The sequence below is a fragment of the Bombus terrestris genome, chromosome 2, assembly GCF_910591885.1.
Source record: "Bombus terrestris chromosome 2, iyBomTerr1.2, whole genome shotgun sequence".
Taxonomy (NCBI): domain Eukaryota; kingdom Metazoa; phylum Arthropoda; class Insecta; order Hymenoptera; family Apidae; genus Bombus; species Bombus terrestris.
In genome coordinates this window covers 10,487,045-10,508,087 of record NC_063270.1, presented here as the reverse complement: position 1 = coordinate 10,508,087, position 21,043 = coordinate 10,487,045, and the positions used below count along the sequence as shown (strand labels likewise).

General features: G+C 27.2%; 5 protein-coding genes across 14 annotated transcripts; 3 read left to right on the top strand and 2 right to left on the bottom strand.

Annotated features, from left to right (window-relative positions):
- Positions 1-972: 972 nt before the first annotated feature.
- LOC100644196 (FAST kinase domain-containing protein 5, mitochondrial) lies at positions 973-3,983 on the top strand. The gene is made up of 7 exons (XM_003402624.4): positions 973-2,124; positions 2,198-2,359; positions 2,426-2,590; positions 2,691-2,919; positions 3,001-3,081; positions 3,166-3,456; positions 3,565-3,983. The coding sequence occupies exons 1-7, from the start codon at positions 1,130-1,132 to the stop codon at positions 3,655-3,657; spliced, it is 2,016 nt and encodes a 671-aa protein (XP_003402672.1). The 5' UTR covers positions 973-1,129; the 3' UTR covers positions 3,658-3,983.
- LOC100644315 (mitochondrial ornithine transporter 1) lies at positions 3,917-6,242 on the bottom strand. Of its 2 annotated transcripts, XM_048414122.1 has the most exons (6): positions 6,142-6,242; positions 5,429-6,050; positions 4,857-5,093; positions 4,613-4,779; positions 4,266-4,538; positions 3,917-4,180 (listed from the first exon to the last, which is right to left on the bottom strand). In XM_048414122.1, the coding sequence occupies exons 2-6, from the start codon at positions 5,511-5,513 to the stop codon at positions 3,998-4,000; spliced, it is 945 nt and encodes a 314-aa protein (XP_048270079.1). In that variant the 5' UTR covers positions 5,514-6,050; positions 6,142-6,242; the 3' UTR covers positions 3,917-3,997. The 2 variants fall into 2 exon arrangements, with proteins under 2 accessions (XP_048270079.1, XP_048270078.1); XM_048414121.1 differs by having other exon boundaries at positions 5,429-6,176.
- A 245-nt stretch (positions 6,243-6,487) lies between these two features.
- LOC100644080 (histone-lysine N-methyltransferase Suv4-20) lies at positions 6,488-15,178 on the top strand. 3 transcript variants are annotated; one of them, XM_003402623.4, is made up of 9 exons: positions 6,488-6,807; positions 7,602-7,835; positions 7,918-8,083; positions 8,166-8,336; positions 8,420-8,548; positions 8,650-8,839; positions 8,914-9,322; positions 9,406-11,142; positions 11,225-15,178. In XM_003402623.4, exons 2-9 carry the CDS (start codon positions 7,621-7,623, stop codon positions 11,616-11,618), a joined length of 3,411 nt encoding a protein of 1,136 aa, XP_003402671.1. In that variant the 5' UTR covers positions 6,488-6,807; positions 7,602-7,620; the 3' UTR covers positions 11,619-15,178. The 3 variants fall into 3 exon arrangements, with proteins under 3 accessions (XP_003402671.1, XP_012174336.1, XP_020723475.1); XM_012318946.3 differs by lacking the exon at positions 6,488-6,807 and adding an exon at positions 6,908-7,103; XM_020867816.2 differs by lacking the exon at positions 6,488-6,807 and having other exon boundaries at positions 7,699-7,835; positions 7,895-8,083.
- A 936-nt stretch (positions 15,179-16,114) lies between these two features.
- LOC100644541 (probable ATP-dependent RNA helicase DDX49) lies at positions 16,115-18,863 on the top strand. Its single transcript, XM_003402627.4, has 6 exons — positions 16,115-16,451; positions 16,517-16,710; positions 16,798-17,142; positions 17,223-17,395; positions 17,476-17,831; positions 17,909-18,863. Exons 1-6 carry the CDS (start codon positions 16,394-16,396, stop codon positions 18,139-18,141), a joined length of 1,359 nt encoding a protein of 452 aa, XP_003402675.2. The 5' UTR covers positions 16,115-16,393; the 3' UTR covers positions 18,142-18,863.
- On the bottom strand, positions 18,137-20,975 carry LOC100644664 (transmembrane protein 53). Of its 7 annotated transcripts, XR_007227418.1 has the most exons (7): positions 20,869-20,975; positions 19,857-20,003; positions 19,515-19,784; positions 19,163-19,431; positions 18,901-19,078; positions 18,509-18,822; positions 18,137-18,421 (listed from the first exon to the last, which is right to left on the bottom strand). XR_007227418.1 is itself a non-coding variant. In XM_003402628.4 (6 exons), exons 2-6 carry the CDS (start codon positions 19,947-19,949, stop codon positions 18,685-18,687), a joined length of 948 nt encoding a protein of 315 aa, XP_003402676.1. In that variant the 5' UTR covers positions 19,950-20,003; positions 20,869-20,975; the 3' UTR covers positions 18,137-18,684. The 7 variants fall into 7 exon arrangements, 6 of the variants coding, with proteins under 6 accessions (XP_003402676.1, XP_048270074.1, XP_012174339.1 ...); XM_003402628.4 differs by having other exon boundaries at positions 18,137-18,822; XM_048414117.1 differs by lacking the exon at positions 20,869-20,975 and adding an exon at positions 20,373-20,610 and having other exon boundaries at positions 18,137-18,822; positions 19,515-19,597.
- Positions 20,976-21,043: the final 68 nt, after the last annotated feature.

Below are 21,043 nucleotides of genomic sequence, written 5' to 3'. Positions count from 1 at the left end.
TATATTTGAAATTCGAAGCAACTCCTTAAATAAACCTACTAAAAAAAAAAAATTGTGATGTTAAAATATTATCATTTTACATTTTATTATAATGTGTAGCATAACTATTATTCATCAAACTTGTATATAAACAAATTAAAAAGGAATAACATAGACTGTTTTCGGAATAGAATATTGTTAATGTTGTTTATTTCTACAACTAAGAAATTTCGTATATTATTTTATATACTTGTAAAGTTTTCAAATGTACTGATGAATGGAGCTATTAACGTAAAATTCATAACAATTTGAATTTTACAATTGTACAATAAATTATTGTATTTATGCAATTATTTTTGAAATTATATTTAGTAAAAGAATTTAATGAAAAACTGGCAATCGATAACTTAGTATTTACTTCTTTTTTGTAGAGATATAAAAATAAAACGTAACATGAACGCAAGATAAAAAATTAATAACTAAGAATATAACAGAATGATGAAAATGACCTGTATATATATTAATAATTTTTGTACATAAAATTCAGTAGTGATACAATTTCTTTTCAAATGAGTAAATTCAACTATTACTTTTTACCATGTCTAATTTATATGTACATTCTATTAATTTATATGTATATAGTGTATGTTCAATTCATTGTCATAGTTCATTTGAATTAAAGATATTGACAATTATTGATAAAAAGTAAAAACGTAAATATGATATATAAGTGTTTATGTATACATATGTATACACACACACACACACACACACATATGTATGTATGTTCAAAAGTTTAAAGCAAACTAATGTAATTTCTTTTCTTGAGAAATGAGAACTATATATTTATAGTAATACATAAATAATTAAAAAATTTTATTTTCGCTCATTCTATAAAATCACATTAAAATAATAATTGTTTTTAATTTAGCATATTTATATATTATACATGCATGTGACTATACATATATGCACACAAAGATAAAATATATATGCATACATACACATACATAAGTATCTCGTTCACTACGAATTAGAATTGAAGGCATGTGGAAAGTTCCTGGTTCTGATTTAAGTTTTGTATATAAAGTTTTATTTAAAAGTTAAAAGTATTTAATAAATAGCGTATCTTCTAATAAAAATCCAAAATATGGGTGTTGCAAAAACGAGTTTAATCATACTAAATTGTAATAAAACAATGATTTTAAGGTTACGTAATAAATCATACTTTACAAATACGACCAATTACACATGGACTTTAAAACCATATCCAAGATTTATAGAAAAATATAATTGCTTCGTTCCATGCCAGAGATATAAAGCAATTGCAGTCAACAAAAATTGCCAAAATGATCTTATAAAAGAAAATATTTACATACCTGAACATAAAGTCATGCATTTAATACTTGAAGATTCCATACATTATGATAAGACTATTTTTCCACGCATTAAATCAAATGCAGTAGTTACTTCTGAGGACATAGAATGTCTTTATAATGTAGATTGGTCATATGAATCTCCAGAGAATACTCTTAATGCTGTTAAGAAATTGGCATATTCTTATTTAAGTGGCACATGTTTGGAAAGATCACTTTATGACGGGATTTTGGAAGCCTGTATTAAACACCTCCCAGTAATGCAGGATAAACAAATAAAAACTTTAATGCAACGTTTAATTACGTTACATGATATAATAACAGTATCACCTCTTTATAAAAGACTGATGAAAGAATTAAATGCAAAATGTATAAAACAATTTTATAGTTCAAATACTGAGCAAATGTTATTAATCATTGATGCAATTTATCAGCTTGATAATACAAATCTTGATTTTATATGGCGTGCATTAAGAAAATTGCTTTCAAAACCACATAAACTTTCTGGAAAACAATTAGTTCAAGTGTTCTTTGTTCTACCTTTAATTGATTCAAGATCATTTATAAATATGTTTGAAATCGAATGTCGATTACAAGAATGCTTGCATGAACTTGTTGCAGATGAAATAGGTATAATCGCAAGAGGTTTTTTTTTAAATAAAAGGACTATTAAAAATAAAGCCTTAATGCCAATAATAATGGATAAAGTTAAGATACATGCTACTACCGTGAACAGTGCTAGTTTAGCAGCAATTATGAAAATTATTAGGTAATAAAACAGCTTATTATAGATAACTTTTTGTAGTAATTGTTATTATAATACATATAAATATGTGATACAGATATAGTGACTGTGTACATTGTATAAAAGACTTTAAAGAATTATTGAAATCTTTACATGCAGAGATACCACGACTACCATTAAAATGTCTAATCCATATAACACATGCATTTGCATCTTTACGTGTATATGATGAATTTTTAACAAATGCCATTATTCAAAGGTAAGTTAAGCAAGAGAAAAGTAATGACACATTCACTTATAAAAGAATTACTTATTATTAATTTAGAATAGAAAATGAAATGGAAACTGCAAGAGTGAAAGATATTGAAAGAGTTATTTATGGCATATGTACAGTTACTCCCATTACAGATTACTATAGAAATGTATGCCAGAAATTACTGAATGAAATAATATTAACTTATAAGACTACCAGAGCAAATGAAATTAATAGGTAAATATTTTGTTTCTGTATCATAATTACATATAGTAAATACATATATTTAGAAATGTATTATGCAAAAATCAATGATTCCATTATATATTAAATATAGCTTTCCAATATCATTAGTACGTATTCTGACATTCTTAACAATTAAAAATATATATGTACCAGAATTAATTCAATACGTATTTGACCCAAAATTTATGACAAAAACATACAAAAATAATCTCAAATTCTTGACAAATGAATGGCTGATATTACACTGCTCAATAAAAATAGAATTGCCTTATTACAAAGGTCCATTACTGACAGATAATATGTATGAATATTTAATACAGGTACAGTGTAGTAAATAGGATTAAAAACTTACATTTTGCAGTTAGATAATTATATATATTGAAATTTTTTTACTATTGTAGAAATATCATACACATGATGATGATACCTACAGAAAGGACCTAAATGTGAAATTAAAGATAGAAATTGTACATATCTGTGAGGTATACAGTACAAAATTATATTTAAGAACAGCGCTCAAAAAATAGTAATAAAACATATTTAATGTATTAATATTATTATTTTAGCAAAAATTAGGAATAGATGTACATGTTGATTATATTTTACCTCACTACTCAACTAGAGATATTGTCATTGGTATAGATGCATGTAACAATCCTATTGAAATTGAATCTATTTTATCGACAATGCCGACAAACACGATCAAAAGTGTAAATAATGATGAATTAAAAAGAATAAAATGGAAAGTTATAATTCCATTACCAATTTTAACAGAAGTATCTGGTCATAATGGTTATATTGGATACATCCAGAGAAAATGTAGACAACTTGAACTTATAGGATACACACCGATTATTGTAATTTCTAAAATTATTGTTTCTTTTTTACAATGATATATAAATGATATATTAACTTCAGAATTGTTGAATAATGCATATATACTAATGAATTTTTAATTTTTATAGGTTTCTGAGAATAGGTGGATTGCTCTTAATGAAGAAAGTAAAGTAAAACATTTAAAACAATTAATTTATCAAGATATTAAATCATTTCAATGAAATAATTGTTTTGATATGAGAAAAGGTTTCCTTAAAAAGTAAATTCTGAAAACTTGAACTTTTTTGAGTCTCCAAAGCCTCTAAAAAATAACTAGTCTTGAAATATTGTCATATATATATATATATATATGTATATATATATATGCACACACACACAATAATATTATTGTTGTATTATAGACATTAATTATACAAGTTATAATATATATAATATAATGTAATAATTAAAATTTCGTACAGAAAATCATTTTCATATCAATTATTTTCAAATCCATTTATTGTAGCCTATTTTATGCCTTATAATAAACAGAATAGTATTACATAAATATAATTTATTCTATCAACTGTTCTCAAAAAAATCAAGCATGAATCTTTTAGAATATTCATAAGTTACAAATAATGTAGCTGTTGCTGGTACTGTCCTTATTAACGTTGGTTTTAAACCATTGTACAAAGAGCTAATACCTTCATTTTTTACAATGTCTTTCATAACTACTAATGCAGGACTTTTCAAATTTTTAACCTTTAAAAAAAGAATTAAAAATAAAATATAAAACTTATTTATATTCTTGATTCGTATTATTTATATTATATAAAATGAAACTAACCTGTATCCTACTTTTAACTACATCTGCTGGAAATATTACAAGCCATAAGACACTTCCACCAACGGCACCAGCTACCATGGTTTTCTGCCATCCTATGTCATTTCTACTTTCATTTGGTTTTGTTAGAAGTTCTCTGGTTACTTCATAGCCTCCAAAAAAAAAGAAATACCCAGGCATTTCGCGTGCTATAGTTGATGACAAACCAGTAAATAGACCTTTTATGCCTTGTTCTTTAAGAATTTGACGTGTTAATCCCCATGGACTAATTTCTTTCTAGACAAAATAATTTTTCTCAAAATATGAGTTCTTGTATAAATTTTACATATTAATTTTTTTATCTCAGTTACCTTAGCAACAGTTAATACTGATTTAGTTTCCATTTGAACTTCTCTTACTGCTTGTAGCTTACATTTTATAAGTTCTGTAGGACATAATGTTAAAGAAGAGAAAAATGCAGCAAAAAATCCAGCACAAGCATTTTGAATTGATGTCAAATCTTCTATTTTTTTAATACCTATATAAATAAAATTTCTTTTAAATTAAAAACGTTAGTTCTTTTAACTGCAGTGCATCTTAAAAAAATTATATTACCTAAAACATTGGAAATAACTTTCTGACATCCTCCATATGCAGCAAACAATACTGAATTCTCAGCAACATTAGCAACTAGTGCAGGTATAGTTCCTGCATATAAACCACGCATTATTCCATCTGCTTTCAGGGTTTGTAAAAAGCAATTTGCCATTCCCTTATACATGGAGGGAAAGGTTTGCATTTTTACCTTAACTGTATCTAATGGTTGACCAACATATACAAGTGCTATACCACCTTAAGTCAAAATGAAACATAATTATACTAAATAATTAATCTTTTTGCAACAAGCAGAGATAATTTATTTTTACTAATATCTTCATTCATTTGCTGTTAGTAATCGCACAATACTAATTACAATAATAAGGTTAAGCACTTCTCAAGAAAATTTGATTTCATAACATAAAATAGATCTAAGAAAAGATTACATAAATAAAAATTATATAAATTACTATAGAAAATACAGATATTTGAGATTTTATTCAACTCATAATTGATTTATTTACTTCCTATTGATTTTAAGATTGTTTGTGCATTGATAAAAGTTCTGATGTATTAGAATGTATTATTACCGAGTGATCCAGAAATAAAGTCAATTAAACCAGCTCTAATATTATTTAATTGTTGATTTTCTTTTTCAGCAAATTCAAATGTCATTTTTATGTATATATCTAAATCAATAAAATCCAAATTCTAATGATTAATGAAATGACAGGTTAAGACATTCTATTCCGGTATTGTATTAACTACGATTTGAATGTTTATCTGTTATCGAATGGGAAAGATAAGAGAGGTCTATTTACTGACTAAAAATTACTAATACGACTTGTATTTTTGGTCTGATATGCCTTTTTATTTACACAATACATTTACATCTTTACAAATTTCTAAATGCACGCATGCGCATTTGTATCTATACGAAATTGATAAAGAAATTGTTCATTGATCGGTGACAATTGAAGTATCAAATAGCCAATAATACATTTAAAAATCATATTTCGCATACTCATGTACACAAGAAATTTCTGTACACAGCTAATTTTTATCTAGTTTAGAATAAATTTCGCTGGTCTTTTGATCATACGATGAATTCATCTTACAGCAATCGTATTTTTTGTGGTACTCATTTCTATAAGTACTAATTGTTTACTGCAGTGACATAATTAATAAAGTACCAAGCATTTATAATATAACCTAAAATGGATTACTTTATAAAAACTCAAATACACAGTATTGTATTCGAAATGAAACAATTACAGTTTATAAAGTATGATAAGTAACGTACAAAATAAATGATTTATTCTAAGAACTAAAACTATCAATGAAGCTGTCTTGATATATATTTTTACTAGAGAATGCTAGAAAACGGTTGTCATAGAAACGCAGTGCTACAGCTTTTAAATTCTATATTACTAAATTGATCACTTTATTATTTCAGATTGATTTTTAAAAAAGTGGATCAAAATTTTTTTCATTATAATATACGTATCACATTGGTTCTTCGACTAAAGTAGAAAGGTAGAATACTATAATTTTGGATAAATTCTTCACAAATGTTTAAAATAAAATCTAAACTAAAATATTTTACTGAAATTCACGTAGTTTAGTAAATCAAGAAAGTTACTAGATCGTTGTATTCAAGATATACATGTATGACGTACGCGACAGTCTGTAGTTCCAAAACATGGGTTTTCTCAGTTATATTTTCAATTAAATGATTATCGTTTTTTGGTTTGTTTTAATAAAGGAAGCATTGGGTTTGATCTGTGTTGTAAAGAAATCGTAAAATTCAATACGATGATTGTCTTCTTTGCATTACGAAAATAGGGAAAGTGTATGTGCTATAGTAGATCTGCCATGATAGATCCGAACGCGTCTTCATCTTATACCAAAAAAGTCAGAGATTGTTAGCAAAATGTGTGATTTTTGTTATCAGGAGAGCTCCTTAAAGGTACGCATATTGTCTGACGAAAATTTAACGATTCTGCCCATTCTTTAGTAGCTTAATAAGGAGATAAATTCTCTTATTAAATTGGAGCGCAGCGTGCCTCTAGGAGCGCTCTGGCTCGTCTGCGCCATTAGCGTTCAGAGCATGATCGCCAGAGATATTTCTATTATATTATCAAAATAGCATATTACCATGATAAACTGGTTTTTAGACTCTTATTATATATATTCCTTCACCATTTACCTTTCTTTTAGCTTGAAAGGAAAATGAAATAACTGAGTGGTATAATTGACATGACGGTAATTCGAAATTTTTAGTAATATATTTTTTTGAAAATACTTCTTTTTAATTACTTGTCATTTTCCACGCCCTATTTGGTTTTTTCATTTTTATCCAAACAATTAAATATTATATTCGAAATTAATATATATCTTGTACAAGAATCTGTATGTTTTTTATTACATTGTATATCATTTAATTAACACTGTTAACATTTTTTATATATATGTACTCTTTCCTCATACCAAAAAAGTTGTATAAATATTGTCAGTTTTATTATTTTTAAAACAAGGTATTAGGAAATTGTCTTCTACCTTTATTGCTAGAAAAAATTTAAAGGGATATGTTAGTTGATATTTCAGATAGTTAAATGAGTGTGAATTACAAAAAGGTTTACATGGAATCATTATATTTTGTATAAGAATATCCTTAAAATATGTATTTACATGATAAATAATAGTATACATTTTTCATTTAATTATTTGAACTAACTGTCAATTAATTTTTTAATTCTGCAGTAAAAGTACAGATTACAGAATGGTGGTGGATTGCTTATCCATTCAAGGCTCAGTAGCTATAATACGGAAGCAGGAGCGAAGATTAGGTGGGTTAGTGGCTGCAAAGATGCAACCTAACAATGTTGGTAGTTGTGGTGGTATGACACCTAAAGAACTTTCTGACAATGATGACCTAGCTACTTCTCTCGTGTTAGATCCTTACCTGGGATTTACTACTCATAAAATGAATATCAGGTATATGTTTTTAAATATTACTTTAAATCTGTAAAATATATAACAAGAGATTGACATAGGTAAAACTTATTTAATAATGAAGGTATAGGCCATTAAAAGCAAATAAAGATGAACTCCGTAAAATTATCTGTGAATTTATTCAAACCCAAAATTATGAAAAAACATATAAAAAATTAATGGGTGGTGATTGGGGTGCAAGACTACCTCACACAAAATCTAAACAACAACAAATAAATTTGGAAAAACATGTGAGTTATATATGCAAGTTAGGAATTTTTTAAGATATTTTATAAAATTTTGTTTTGTATCAATCTTATTTCACTTTTATAGATTTACAGGTATTTAAAGGTTTTTGATAAAGATTCTGGATTTGCAATAGAACCATGCTTTAGGTATAGTCTTGAAGGTCAAAAAGGTGCCAAAATTTGTGCAACTCGCAAATGGCTAAAACATGATAAAATATCTTGTCTTGTTGGTTGTATCGCAGAACTTAGTGAAAAGGTTTGTTTAAACTTATACATAAGACATTAAGAAAAATATAAAAATTGGTTTTTGTTTATTGTACTTCTAAAATGTTATTATAGGAGGAAGCAGCATTATTACATCCAGGAAAAAATGATTTTTCTGTTATGTTTAGTTGTCGCAAAAATTGTGCACAGTTATGGTTAGGTCCAGCAGCATATATTAATCATGACTGTAGAGCTAACTGCAAGGTTAATAAATCAAATACAGATCATTATTGTTTTAATTATATTATATATTTTATTAATTATATATTTTTTAACTTATTCTAATTAAATTGTATAAAATATAGTTTGTGGCAACGGGAAGAGATACAGCTTGTGTTAAAGTTCTTCGTGATATTGAAGTAGGGGAGGAAATTACTTGTTTCTATGGAGAAGACTTTTTCGGCGATGCTAACTGTTACTGTGAATGTGAAACATGCGAGAGGAGGGCAACTGGAGCATTTGCAAATCAAAAACCAGGAGAAGAACTTTCCTCTGGTACTCTTAAGAACTAAATCTGAAATAACATCCATGTATACATATACTCATCACCAAATTAAACATTCTTACAGGGTACCGTCTACGAGAAACAGATAATCGCATCAATCGCACGAAACATAGACAACAGCCATTAAGTCGCAATAAACAACAAGCTGATACTGCACTTACAGAGAGAAATGCAGTGCTTGTTGGTAATGCTGCTGTAGCACCACAAAGTCTTAGCATGAAAGAATTACGGAGGAAGGGATTAACAAAATATGATGCAGAGTTATTAATTGCACAAGGATGTCGCTTCTCTGATATTGCTCAACAGCAACCTATTACAAATAATGGGGAAAATGTATTACAAACGTCTCGACCTCACCCAGCTGCCATTACAAGTTCTGTGACAAGAAATCTACGAAATAAACAATTGTTTAAATTTGACAGTAATAATGGTCATCAGAATAATGTTAAAAATCATACGCTTCGATCATCCAGGTGAGATATTTTATTTCATAATTTAAATTATGAATTATAGTTATAAAACGAAAATTGCAATATATTAAAAATTTTATGTACAGACTTCATAAAAGAACAGAATCGAAGAAGACTAAAGTTTCTGAGAAGGCTGGATCTCCTTGTTTAAATGGTTCCATAATAAATAATATTGAACTAGAAGACATAAGTCATCGTAAAGAAGATTCTGATAGAGTAGATGAAGAAATTGTGTATTCTAGATTACATAAGACTCATTCAAAAAGTAATTTGAATGAAGAAACTAATAATGTTTGCCATGTTCAGACCTTACATCATGATGTACTGGAAGAATCAACTTGTTCTGTTGAGTGTTCGGATTTAACATTCATTAAAAATAACAAAGAACTAAATAGCAAATTGATAAATGAAAAAGAAATACCTGATATTATTATAGGAATTAATTCTAATTCAGTAGGTAATATTAATACTTCCAATTCTAAAAAAGAACACTATAGTACAAATTCCTGTGATTCAGTTCATATAAGTTCCATGCCTGAAAGTCGATTAGATGATTTGCACAAAGCTAATGAGAGTGAGATAATTTCACAAGAAAATCGTCAGTCAAGAACCTGTCATTATGATTTGTCTTCAGTTGAAAATTCCAAAGATACAAACGATATCTCTACAACGCCAATAAAATCAAATAACTGTGTCAAAAAATATTTAGAACTTGAAAAACAACTCATAACGAAAGAGAAAGAAAAATGTTATGATTCCACAAGTAAGGATTATTCTTGCAAAAATAACGAACAAATACCTTTAGTTCATATTAAATCACCCACAAATTCGAATTTTATAGAAACTGATACAATATCTACATTTGATATACACACATCCGATAAAGATTTGAAGAAAAGTGACCCTACAAATTCAAACATATTGGTAAAATATTTGCTAGAAAATGAAACAAACAAATTTGATAGGTTTATTTCAGAATCTAGCAAGTCTACAGATAATAGTGAACATGATAAAATAAATTTTGTAAAAGAAAATATGGATATAGAAAATAGCGAAGAAAATTGTCAGAATGATATCATGAAAAATAATATGTACGTAGTTAATGTTGCAACATCTGAAATAAAGTCTGAAAACACTGAAATTATTGAAACATGTACAACAAACCTAAATTCTCGAATAGATCCCTATAGGGAAGATAATGAAAATTTCAGTACAATGGAAACTAACGATTACAGCGAGATTAACAAATGTAATGTAGAGGATACTCACAATACAATTCTAAAAAATGATTCATTACCCACAACATTAAAGTCTCATAAAAGTAGAAAAAAGCTATTAAGCGAGAAGAAATCCACTATTTCTGAACTAAGAGAAGAATTAGAAACTATAGTAGAACATAAAATCACTGATAACATGGTTACGTCTATTTCAAAAACTCGTAGCAAAGCAGAAAAGACAAAAAGTAGATTAACAAGAAGTCAGAAAAGAGATCGAAAGAAAATAGCGACTACTGAAATTGGTGTAGCTGACGACGATTCGGGTATTCAAGGTGATATTTATGAGTTTAGTGAGAAAGAAAGTAATCTGGAAGATATTAGAATACCATCGATAATGCGACGTAAACAAGAAACTCGTCATACACCCGGTCTCACATCACATTTACAAGAAATGCAATACAACGATGAATACAATAAAGCCGAACCTCCAGTATTACTTCCACAAGAACCATGGCCACCAGCTAGTTGCAACCAGAATCAACTGTTAGATTCAGATGGTAATAGCCAATCAATAGAAAATTCCATAGATAGTGAAAGTCTAAACAGGTAAATATCTTTATATTTTGCACTTGTATTTTAAGATTTGTGATTTTACAAAATTTATACATAGAAGAATTATTCATTGCAGATTATCAGCTTGTAGTAACGATAGTGCACAAAAGTTAACAGCTGCTTCTGAATATCAATGGCAGATGAATAGTTCTAATTGTCAAGTGTATCCAACTACTCCAGAGAGAACTGGCAGATTAAAACTTACTCTTCGCATGAAACGTTCGCCAGTTTTAGAAGACATTGTAGAGTCGGGTACGAGTTTAAGTGAAGATAGTTATGAACCTGAATACGAAGTATTACGTGTAGAGGGTGTGGAAAGAAGCAGACGCAAGAAAAAACATAAAACGCGGGATCGCGAAAGACGACATAAAAAACGTGAATTAAATCTCGACCCTCCTCCGCCACCTATGAAAAGGCTACGTTTAATTTTTGGCAATGAAACACATACCATTGACTTTCCACATTCTTAACAACTATAAATAGATTTTCAGTACCATCTGGAACAAATTATAAATACAATTTAGACATGTAAAAACAGGTCTCCTCGTCCTGTAACATCGTGAATTTCTATGTAATGCTACAACTTCAAACGATAAACGATATGCCTGTCGTTAAATTTTATAGATATTTGGTGATATAACTATTGTGTTCTGGTTTTGTGTTATTATTTTTTTACAGTTTAAATTCTGTTTTGCTTCTCATTCTTCTAACAACGAATAATTAAAGGCCTAGTAAAATTTTTAAAATGAGAAACTGAAAACAGTAATAAAAAGACGACATGTATTGATTTACGCATATGCTATTCAGCGAATATTTGTTTGAAAATTTTGTATAGCTCCATTTAAAATAGTTAACACATAAACAATTAGTTCATTGCTATATTCATTCATAATAAAATTAGTATTTTATTTTATCTTTTTCATTAATATAATATTTGAACAGACATAATATCGATACGGCAAGCTGGTTTTAAAACTTATAGTCTTTCACTGTCAATTTATTTTCGATATTAATGGGTTTATATTATTAAACAATTTTTTATTAATAAAATATTTATATCATATAAAAATTTCACATATATAGGATAAAGGAAATAGCGATTATTTTCTTGTATTAAAAACAAGGAAAGAACATGAGTTGAATTGTATCTAAGTACTATTTCCGTAGATAAGGACAAAGGAGAAAAATCCATACTCTTATACTATGTATAATAGTTATAATAGTTATAATAATAATAAAATAATAATGATGATAATGATAATAATTCAATAATTAAATTAGCTAAATACTAGGTAACATATATTAACCGCTGTTCTTCTCAACATGCGTGATTGACTACCATGAAAAAATTGTAAATATTGCTTATGTGTATGTACGCGCGTATGTATGTATATGCGCATGTATCATAAATGATAAATATACATGCACGTATATATACATGAACAAATCACTTAAACAGACAGACAGACAAACACACACACATACACACATCGCGCGTGTAAAAGAAAATTTCATTACTGTATTCTGTATATCGATGTATTACAATGCCTTAATTAATGCAAATGAATATGAAGCAAGCGCATTACACATAAGTGTCATCATATACCGAATACATCGTTTACATACGGTAACGAAAAATATAAGAAAATTTTGTTTAGCGAGATAAATGGAAAAGGTTAATTAAACAAATTAAAGGAAACAAGTAATTATGTTTTCAATAGAGTTTCTGACATTGATTTAGTATTTAAAGGAACAGAACTTTATATTGAATTGGTAAGATTGTTGTTTCATTTATGAAACAAACTGGTAGCATAAAGCTTAATTAGGAGAGTCATACAACTTTAGTAATTATTCAGATCTGAACAAATTTGGTAGACAACATTTTTTAAGTCACCTTTTTACTAAAGTAAAAGCGGCATAAAAAATTCATCTTACGTTTTTTTGTATATTTAAGATATCCATATTTTTCGAACAAATTATATCATCAAATTTTTGCGACTCGTACACGATGAATGTGAATATTTACTTTAAAAAATATAACAAAACATCATTATTTATTTTTTATGATTAATTGGACCTGTATAGTGAAATCGTGATAAAAATAATATTCGCAAAGTAGATTTTTAAGTTGCAGTAATTGTTTGACTTATTTTACTTATTTGTAACTTTAATAATATCTTTTATACGTTTACGATATGCGAAGGTAAACATTTTAAAACACACATTCGACGATGTTGTCTTTGATATTCGCTGTAATCTGCCGCTTCTTCAAGTGTATTTTAATTTTAGATGTGAATATAAAGTCATTCAATCAGAGTTCATACAAGTTATTAACATTAATCTTATTAGTGTATTAAATGTTAAATAGATGTGCTCTTTTTATTCCATATATATGTTAACTGTAAATTTTAGTTTTCATACATTTTCGTTGTTATATTTCCTAGTAATGATTGTTAAATGAATATTTTGAAGAAAATTGAAATACACTTAAGACGCGGCAAAATACAGCGGCTAACATTAGTAAATTGAGATTGATCATACGCTGTTCATTAATGAATATCATAACATTTCTTTATCATTTATCGTTAAATTTTCATCTAACAAATTCTTATAATCGTAGCTATACAAATTTGTTGCAAGTATATTACTGTACATTTTGTATTGTATAGGTGTGTATTTCTTTTATGTTCTGTGTTTATTAATAGGATGCACGCGGCGACAAGAAAATAAAGCTTTCAAATAGAACAAAAGAAGTACCAGTTATAAAATTCAGTATTTGATCAATATGATAATGTATGAAAAAGAAATTGTGTTTGGAAAATCCAGTTAAAAATTAATACATCGTCAGATTAATTGACAGCGACGACTATTCCTCCATTGTGTAATAGAGCATTTAATTAATGTGAGAACGTTATGTCTTTTGGACTTAATCGTATAAAATAAGAAATGTAATTTTCCTCGATAATATGCCCGTTAATCGATCTATGATATAATATAAAATTTGTGATAAACCTACTATATTATTCTATTAAATATTCTTGTTCTAACGTAGCATCGTAGTAACTGTTTTCCTCTAAGATTTTAGCGAATTATCCAATCGCATTGACCGAATTATTATTAAATCGTACTACGTGTATTTCTAGATTTGTAAAATAGCAGAATCTGTCTATTGTAAAACGAAGAGAAGAGAATCGGCAAAATTGATTTTTAGCATTTCAGATTTTGAGGATTTGAAATTGTGTATTTCATCCTTTAAGATGAAAGAAAATTCGCGTTAATTCGGATTTTCATCAATATATGTATAAAAGCTAGTAGTACATATAAAATAATAATGTATACTTTTTACTAGTAAAGTTAATGCAACATCACTGCGTTATAAACTGGAAAAAAATGTTATTGTCAAAATTTTAGCGACGATTATTTAAATACGCATATTTTTTGTGACTGGAAAGTATAGGAACTGTATTAAGAAAGAAAAACTGATTAATCCATAGCGATTCGTTAAATCGAATTTTAGCACTTATCTTTAATAAGCGGGGGAAGGCATAGGAAGTTTCGATCGATGCTAGATCAAAATGTGCATCGAACATAAACAAATTTTTATGTTTTCAAATGTGTAGAAATAAACGTACGTTCACGAACATACACAGAGACGTGGGAAATGTCTCCTATGTTAATTGTGGTTTCTTCTTTTTGCATAGTATAGAAACGTTCTTTGCTTTCCGTTATGGGGCAGCTTTTTTCTCACTGCCATTATAAAATCACATAGTTAAATAGCATCGTTACTTTCCTCTTTAAATTTAGTACTTGTTGTTCTTAAATTATATAACTACAAAGTGCAATCCTACGATAACTACCATACGTAAAACTTATGTACATGTTGAAAAGTAACTTTAATTGTAAATTAGAGCTTAAGATTTAGTTTCAATTATTCAAAGAATTTATAGCCTTGGCGTACCCTGTAAATGTATTATTATCATTATTGTAATTGTATTATCTTTATTGATCGAAAGAAACATATAGAAATGTATATTATAATTATTATTTTCTACAAATTAAGGTATGATAATAAATGAATTGCGTAACCTAATATAATAATAATAATAATAATAATAACGATAATAACATATGCCATTTGTTATTATTTAATAAGTAAACGTAAAAGTATATTAAACTTTTATCACGTGTCACAACTTTGAAACATTAATTGGATAGGCTTGTACGTAAAACGGAGCATACAAAAACAAATAGTATAGTTTTCCATTTGTTGCTCGTAATATAATATCTTTTAAATCCAATTCAACTATTTTCGTTCTTATCATATTTATTTATTTTAAAAATAATTTATTTCTTTCAAAGACGAGATCCACAGCATAGATTTATTAACATCCAATGTATTGTTATATCCAATAATCTTGAAGATTTTAGACCAGCGATTTTAACGATTTTATCTCTGATTCACGTATCTCTAAAAATCGCAATATCTTCGTAAAAGGTTAAAAAACAATAATATTTAATGAATAATATTTATTAATATTTAATGCATAATAATAAAATAATAATTTTGCATTACTAAAAATTGTAAATGGGCTACACGTAAATAATATGACAAACAACGTGCCGCATCATGAAAAGATTAAATACCGCTCTAGGCTGTAGATAGACGAGATACAGAATACTTATTTTATTAACTTTATTGATGATTTATGAAAATATATTATTTTAAAAATACTCAATATAAAAATATACAATCCCATGATTTTTATTTTATTCTATCCACTCTCAAAATGTACTAATACAATTGGTGTAATTGTACTAATTGTACTAATAATTATTATTATTAGTACTAATTATAATAATAATTAATACTAATAATATTGTTAACTCTTAATATAGAGATTAAATTAATATTCGTACTAACACTATTAAGTTAATTGTAAAATGTTATAAGATAAAAAAAATAATAAACTAATGTATATTGCATCTAATCAAGCACTAATCAAAAAGGAGAATCGTTTAAGTGATTTAGTCCCTTGTGTAATATACCTTGTAAAAATATCTTTTACAACGCATATATAAAATTATTTAATGAAATGTAACTCATTTTATATTAAATAATTCTATCCGTTAATAATATATTCCTTATTTAAATTGAATCTGTATTAAAATTAACTTTTACTAAACCATTATGTTCTATTAATCAAAACATTTCACGTGTTAACCTATACAAAAGTCAAAAACAACCATGTCATTTGCTGCATTAAATTTAAGTTCATGGCTTGTTCAACAATGTAATTTTATGGGTAAGAATTTAAATAATGGGCTTGAAAGATAAAGAAAGTTGTTATACTATTGTTATTTATTGTAGGTTTAAAATGTCCTACACCAATCCAGAAAAATTGTATCCCAAAAATTCTAGCTGGTGATGATTGCATTGGTTGTGCTAAAACCGGCAGTGGTAAAACACTTGCTTTTGCACTTCCTATATTACAAAAATTATCTGAGGATCCATATGGCATATTTGCACTTGTTCTAACACCAACTAGAGAACTTGCTTTTCAAGTATATTAAACACTTTAATCTTTTAAAACATATATTTATATTTGTTCTTTTCTTTTTTTTATTTTTGATAAAATCTTTTCTTTACAGATTGCAGACCAATTTTCGGCAATAGGAAAATCTATTGGTTTAAAAAAATGTGTAATTGTTGGTGGAATGGATATGGTTGTACAAGGGCTAGAGTTATCAAAACATCCACATATAGTTGTTGCAACTCCAGGACGTTTAGCAGATCACCTTGAAAGTTGTAATACATTTTCTTTAAAGCAAATTAAATTTTTAGTTTTAGATGAAGCTGATAGACTTTTAGAAGGTCACTTTGATGATCAGTTAAAAACTATATTTGAGGCTTTACCTAAACGGAAGCAAATGCTTCTTTTTAGTGCAACAATGACAGATACCCTTGACAAAGTGAAACACATAGCATCCAGTAAGGTATTATAAAATTCTGTAAATATTTAAAAAAATGAACAAGGAATAATAGAATGAACATAGAGTTGAAACTATTTTTAAAGGCTTTTATATGGGAATCTAAAGATGAGTCTGGTGTAGCAACAGTGAAAGAACTTGATCAACGTTACATACTTTGTCCAAGTGATGTACGTGATTCCTTTTTAGTAGAAGCAATTAGAACCTTTAGAGGAAGTAATAAAGATGGGTCTATAATGATATTTACAGATACTTGCAAGTAAAGTGGAATTGTATACGTATAATACTTGATATGGACATAAACATTCTTAATGCTTTGTTGTACATTGTATTTTTTAGGCATTGTCAAGTATTATCCATGACATTAAATGACGTTGGATTTAAAAATGTAGCCCTACATGCAATGATAAAACAAAAAGATCGTCTTGCTGCACTTACTCAATTTAAGTCCAATCATGCAAAAATTTTAATAGCTACAGATGTTGCAGCAAGAGGTTTAGATATTCCTACAGTTGAGTTAGTTATAAATCATATTATACCAAATGTAACAAAAGAGTATATTCATAGAGTTGGAAGAACAGCTAGAGCAGGCAAAAATGGCATGGCAATTACCTTAATAACTCCACATGATATTAAATTATTACACGCAATTGAAAATGCTATTGGTACAAAACTTACAGAATATAAAGTTAATGGTAATACATTTTTAGCTCTACTATTTTACAAAAGAAATGTACACAGAATATATTAATATAACTTTTTTTGTATTTAGATAAAGAAATAGTTACAATTTTGACGCAAATATCTGTTGCTAAACGAGAAGCGGAAATGAAATTAGACGAGATGGACTTTTATGGCAAAAAAATGATCAATAAACGCAAGAAACTTATCCTAGAAGGGAAGGATCCGGATGAAATTGAGGAAATATTAGAACAAAAAAAACGTGATAAATTAAAGAAAAAACAGAAAACTGATGAAAATCTGCATTATAGAAATAAAATTTAATTAACTCAAATTTTATTATATTTAAAAATATACATTGTATAATAAGTAACATATTTTGAATAACCATTTTTGTAATGGCATACTAACATTCAATGCATAAAATACACATTTTTCTTGTGTACTATATAAGTTGCAATTAGCATCATGGTTAAAAAATAGTTACTGTAGAAAAAAATAAGTATTCATGTACATATGATTGCTAAAGACGGAATTCATCAAATAAGTTTAAAACTATTATAAAGTATGTAGTTCACAAAGTACCTCTTTCTTTTTACTATACCTGTTTAAATGAACACTTCTTTGTTTCTTGCTATGAAATTGATTATGCTTTCAATATTATTGCACAGAAACATGTGTTTTTACTTACGGATGGTGAAGTTCACAGCTGACTGGTTAAAAAGTTTCAATTAATTATAAATAACTTGCTTTGATTTATATATAAAAATTTGTATCAAAATCTATTTTAAAGAACTACATATTTCATAAATACACTGTTTTGAATATTTTTTAAGAATATAAGTAATAAGACGTCATATGGCACATTTAAAATTGTGCCATTTTCTTTTTATTTTGCATCAAATTTAATTTATTCAAAAACGCATACAGTTCTGCAACATATTCTTTTGGGTATTTACGATAATGTTCAACATGTGGGGAATTTTCAAATATCTTAACATAAATCTGAAAAGAATGTAAATATTTCTATACTATTCTGTAATTTACATACCTGTAATTATTTTTTACATTTACACATCTTACCTTTACACCCAAAGAATCCCAGCTTTCCTTCACTCTTAGATTACTTGTTAATGAACCTACTGGGTCTGTTTTACTTATAAAAAATAATGCTGGACTATGCACTAAATTTGTATGAAACAACTGACTAGACCTTATATAATACTGAGTAGATGGTTTATAAAAAGTTTTCAAATGATATCTGTGTAAATTGTTTTAGTGCATATAATTCAAATTGAAATATTTTAGGAAATATAAATGAAATTAAGATTAAAAATAAACTTACTCTAAATACTTTTGGCACATATTTTGTAGCATTTCATTTCTTGGAAACATAGCACGTGGTGCACCTATTGTTAATTCACTCACATCAGCCAAACTATCCCATACTTGACCAACAATTCTATCAATTATATTGTTACATTTTTTAGGGTCATTCTGTATTAAATCCAATACTTCTCCCCACATATATCCAGCTACTGAAAATCCATGTAATAGTATTTGTTGATAATTCTGATGTTTTATCAAAAACTCTATCAAGTCTGCTGCAACCAGCTAAAAGAAAACTTTTACACATTAAATTATATGTTATGAATATTAATGTAACATGTATTATAGTTTATATTTCATGTGTTTACCCTAGATCCTTTTGTGGGCCATAATAGTTGCCAAGGAGTAATTGATACTACCACGACATCAAACCCTTGTTCCAAATACAAATCTGCATATTTCAGAACATGTTTACGTTTTGGTAACAACCAACTAAGTAAAACTAATAAAGGTTTATTCTCCTTGTTATTAAAATTCTGTACAGTTGTACCATTTCTAATTACATTATTTTGTGAAATATATTCAATATTTTTTGTAATATGATAGTTTGATAATTTACATACTAATAAAAATAAAGTCTAAGAAAAGAAAATTTATTAAAATATAGAATATTATAGAAGTAAATCAAGAAAGTAATGAGTAAATATTACCAAATCTTGTTTCTGCTTTAACAATTGTGGTCTTGCATAGGAAGTCAATCTTGATCTGGCAAGAGTAGGTAATAACATTCTCCCAACTATCATTATTACTAATTGAAATACACTTTATGTTGTAGTCCAGAGATTTGATGGAGATTTCTAATAATAATAATATAATATTGAAACATTTTAATTTGTTAAATAGTTTATAAAAGCGAATTAAGACTTTAATTAGATTAATGAAAATGTAGTATGAAATATATATTTAATTACAGCATATCTAAAAATTAGAGGTTAGGAGTTATAGAATGTTTATTTTGTATACATTTTAATTATTTTATTATCATCTTGTATTATATGTATATCTATAGAAGTGACCAATAGGACAAAATACAACCTGACCTTAACTTAGAAGTAATTGACCCATCTGACATTATCTTTTGCCAGTATACTAAATTGCTTGTGTTTCTTTGATCTGATTCTCTTTTATTCAATGCATATATGAATACATACAAATCGGTTACTAACCGCGAATATCAAATGTCATTTACGTTTTCAAATCAACACCCTGTATGTGTATATACACATATATCTTCTTTTTATTTGTTTAAAGTTTAAAGTCCACATTTTCCTTGCGTATACACACATGCGTAAATGTATACCTGCACTTGTGTAAATTATGTAGATCTTAATTTGCGTATTTAATCGAGAATAATCTTTTCACGAACATTATGTTTATAAAAATAATTGAAATGTAATATTCAATGTCATATGTAAGTTCATATAATGTTGTTTATTTTGAGAAGAAATAGAAGTTTGAAATGATTCTTAATATTTATAAAACAATTTAATGTCACATTGATATATTTAATTAAATTACGAACATCGAAAAATGTGGATAAGAATAATAAGATTATGTCAATTACTGTAATTAATTATTATGTTTTAATTTTGAAAAATTTTATTCTAACTGGATTTTATTAATATATGCGTTAAAAAAAGAGTTGGGGAAAAGAGAACTTACACTCGCTTAATAATTAACAATCATTGGACTGGCTGCGGCTATACACTGAATCACGTATGTGTTCTCCGACAATTATATAGCTTGGTCAATGTCGGATCATTTAAAAATAAAAAATGTACTTTACAATAAATTATTGACCTATACGCGTTGATATTTTCGAAAGTATTTGTAACAT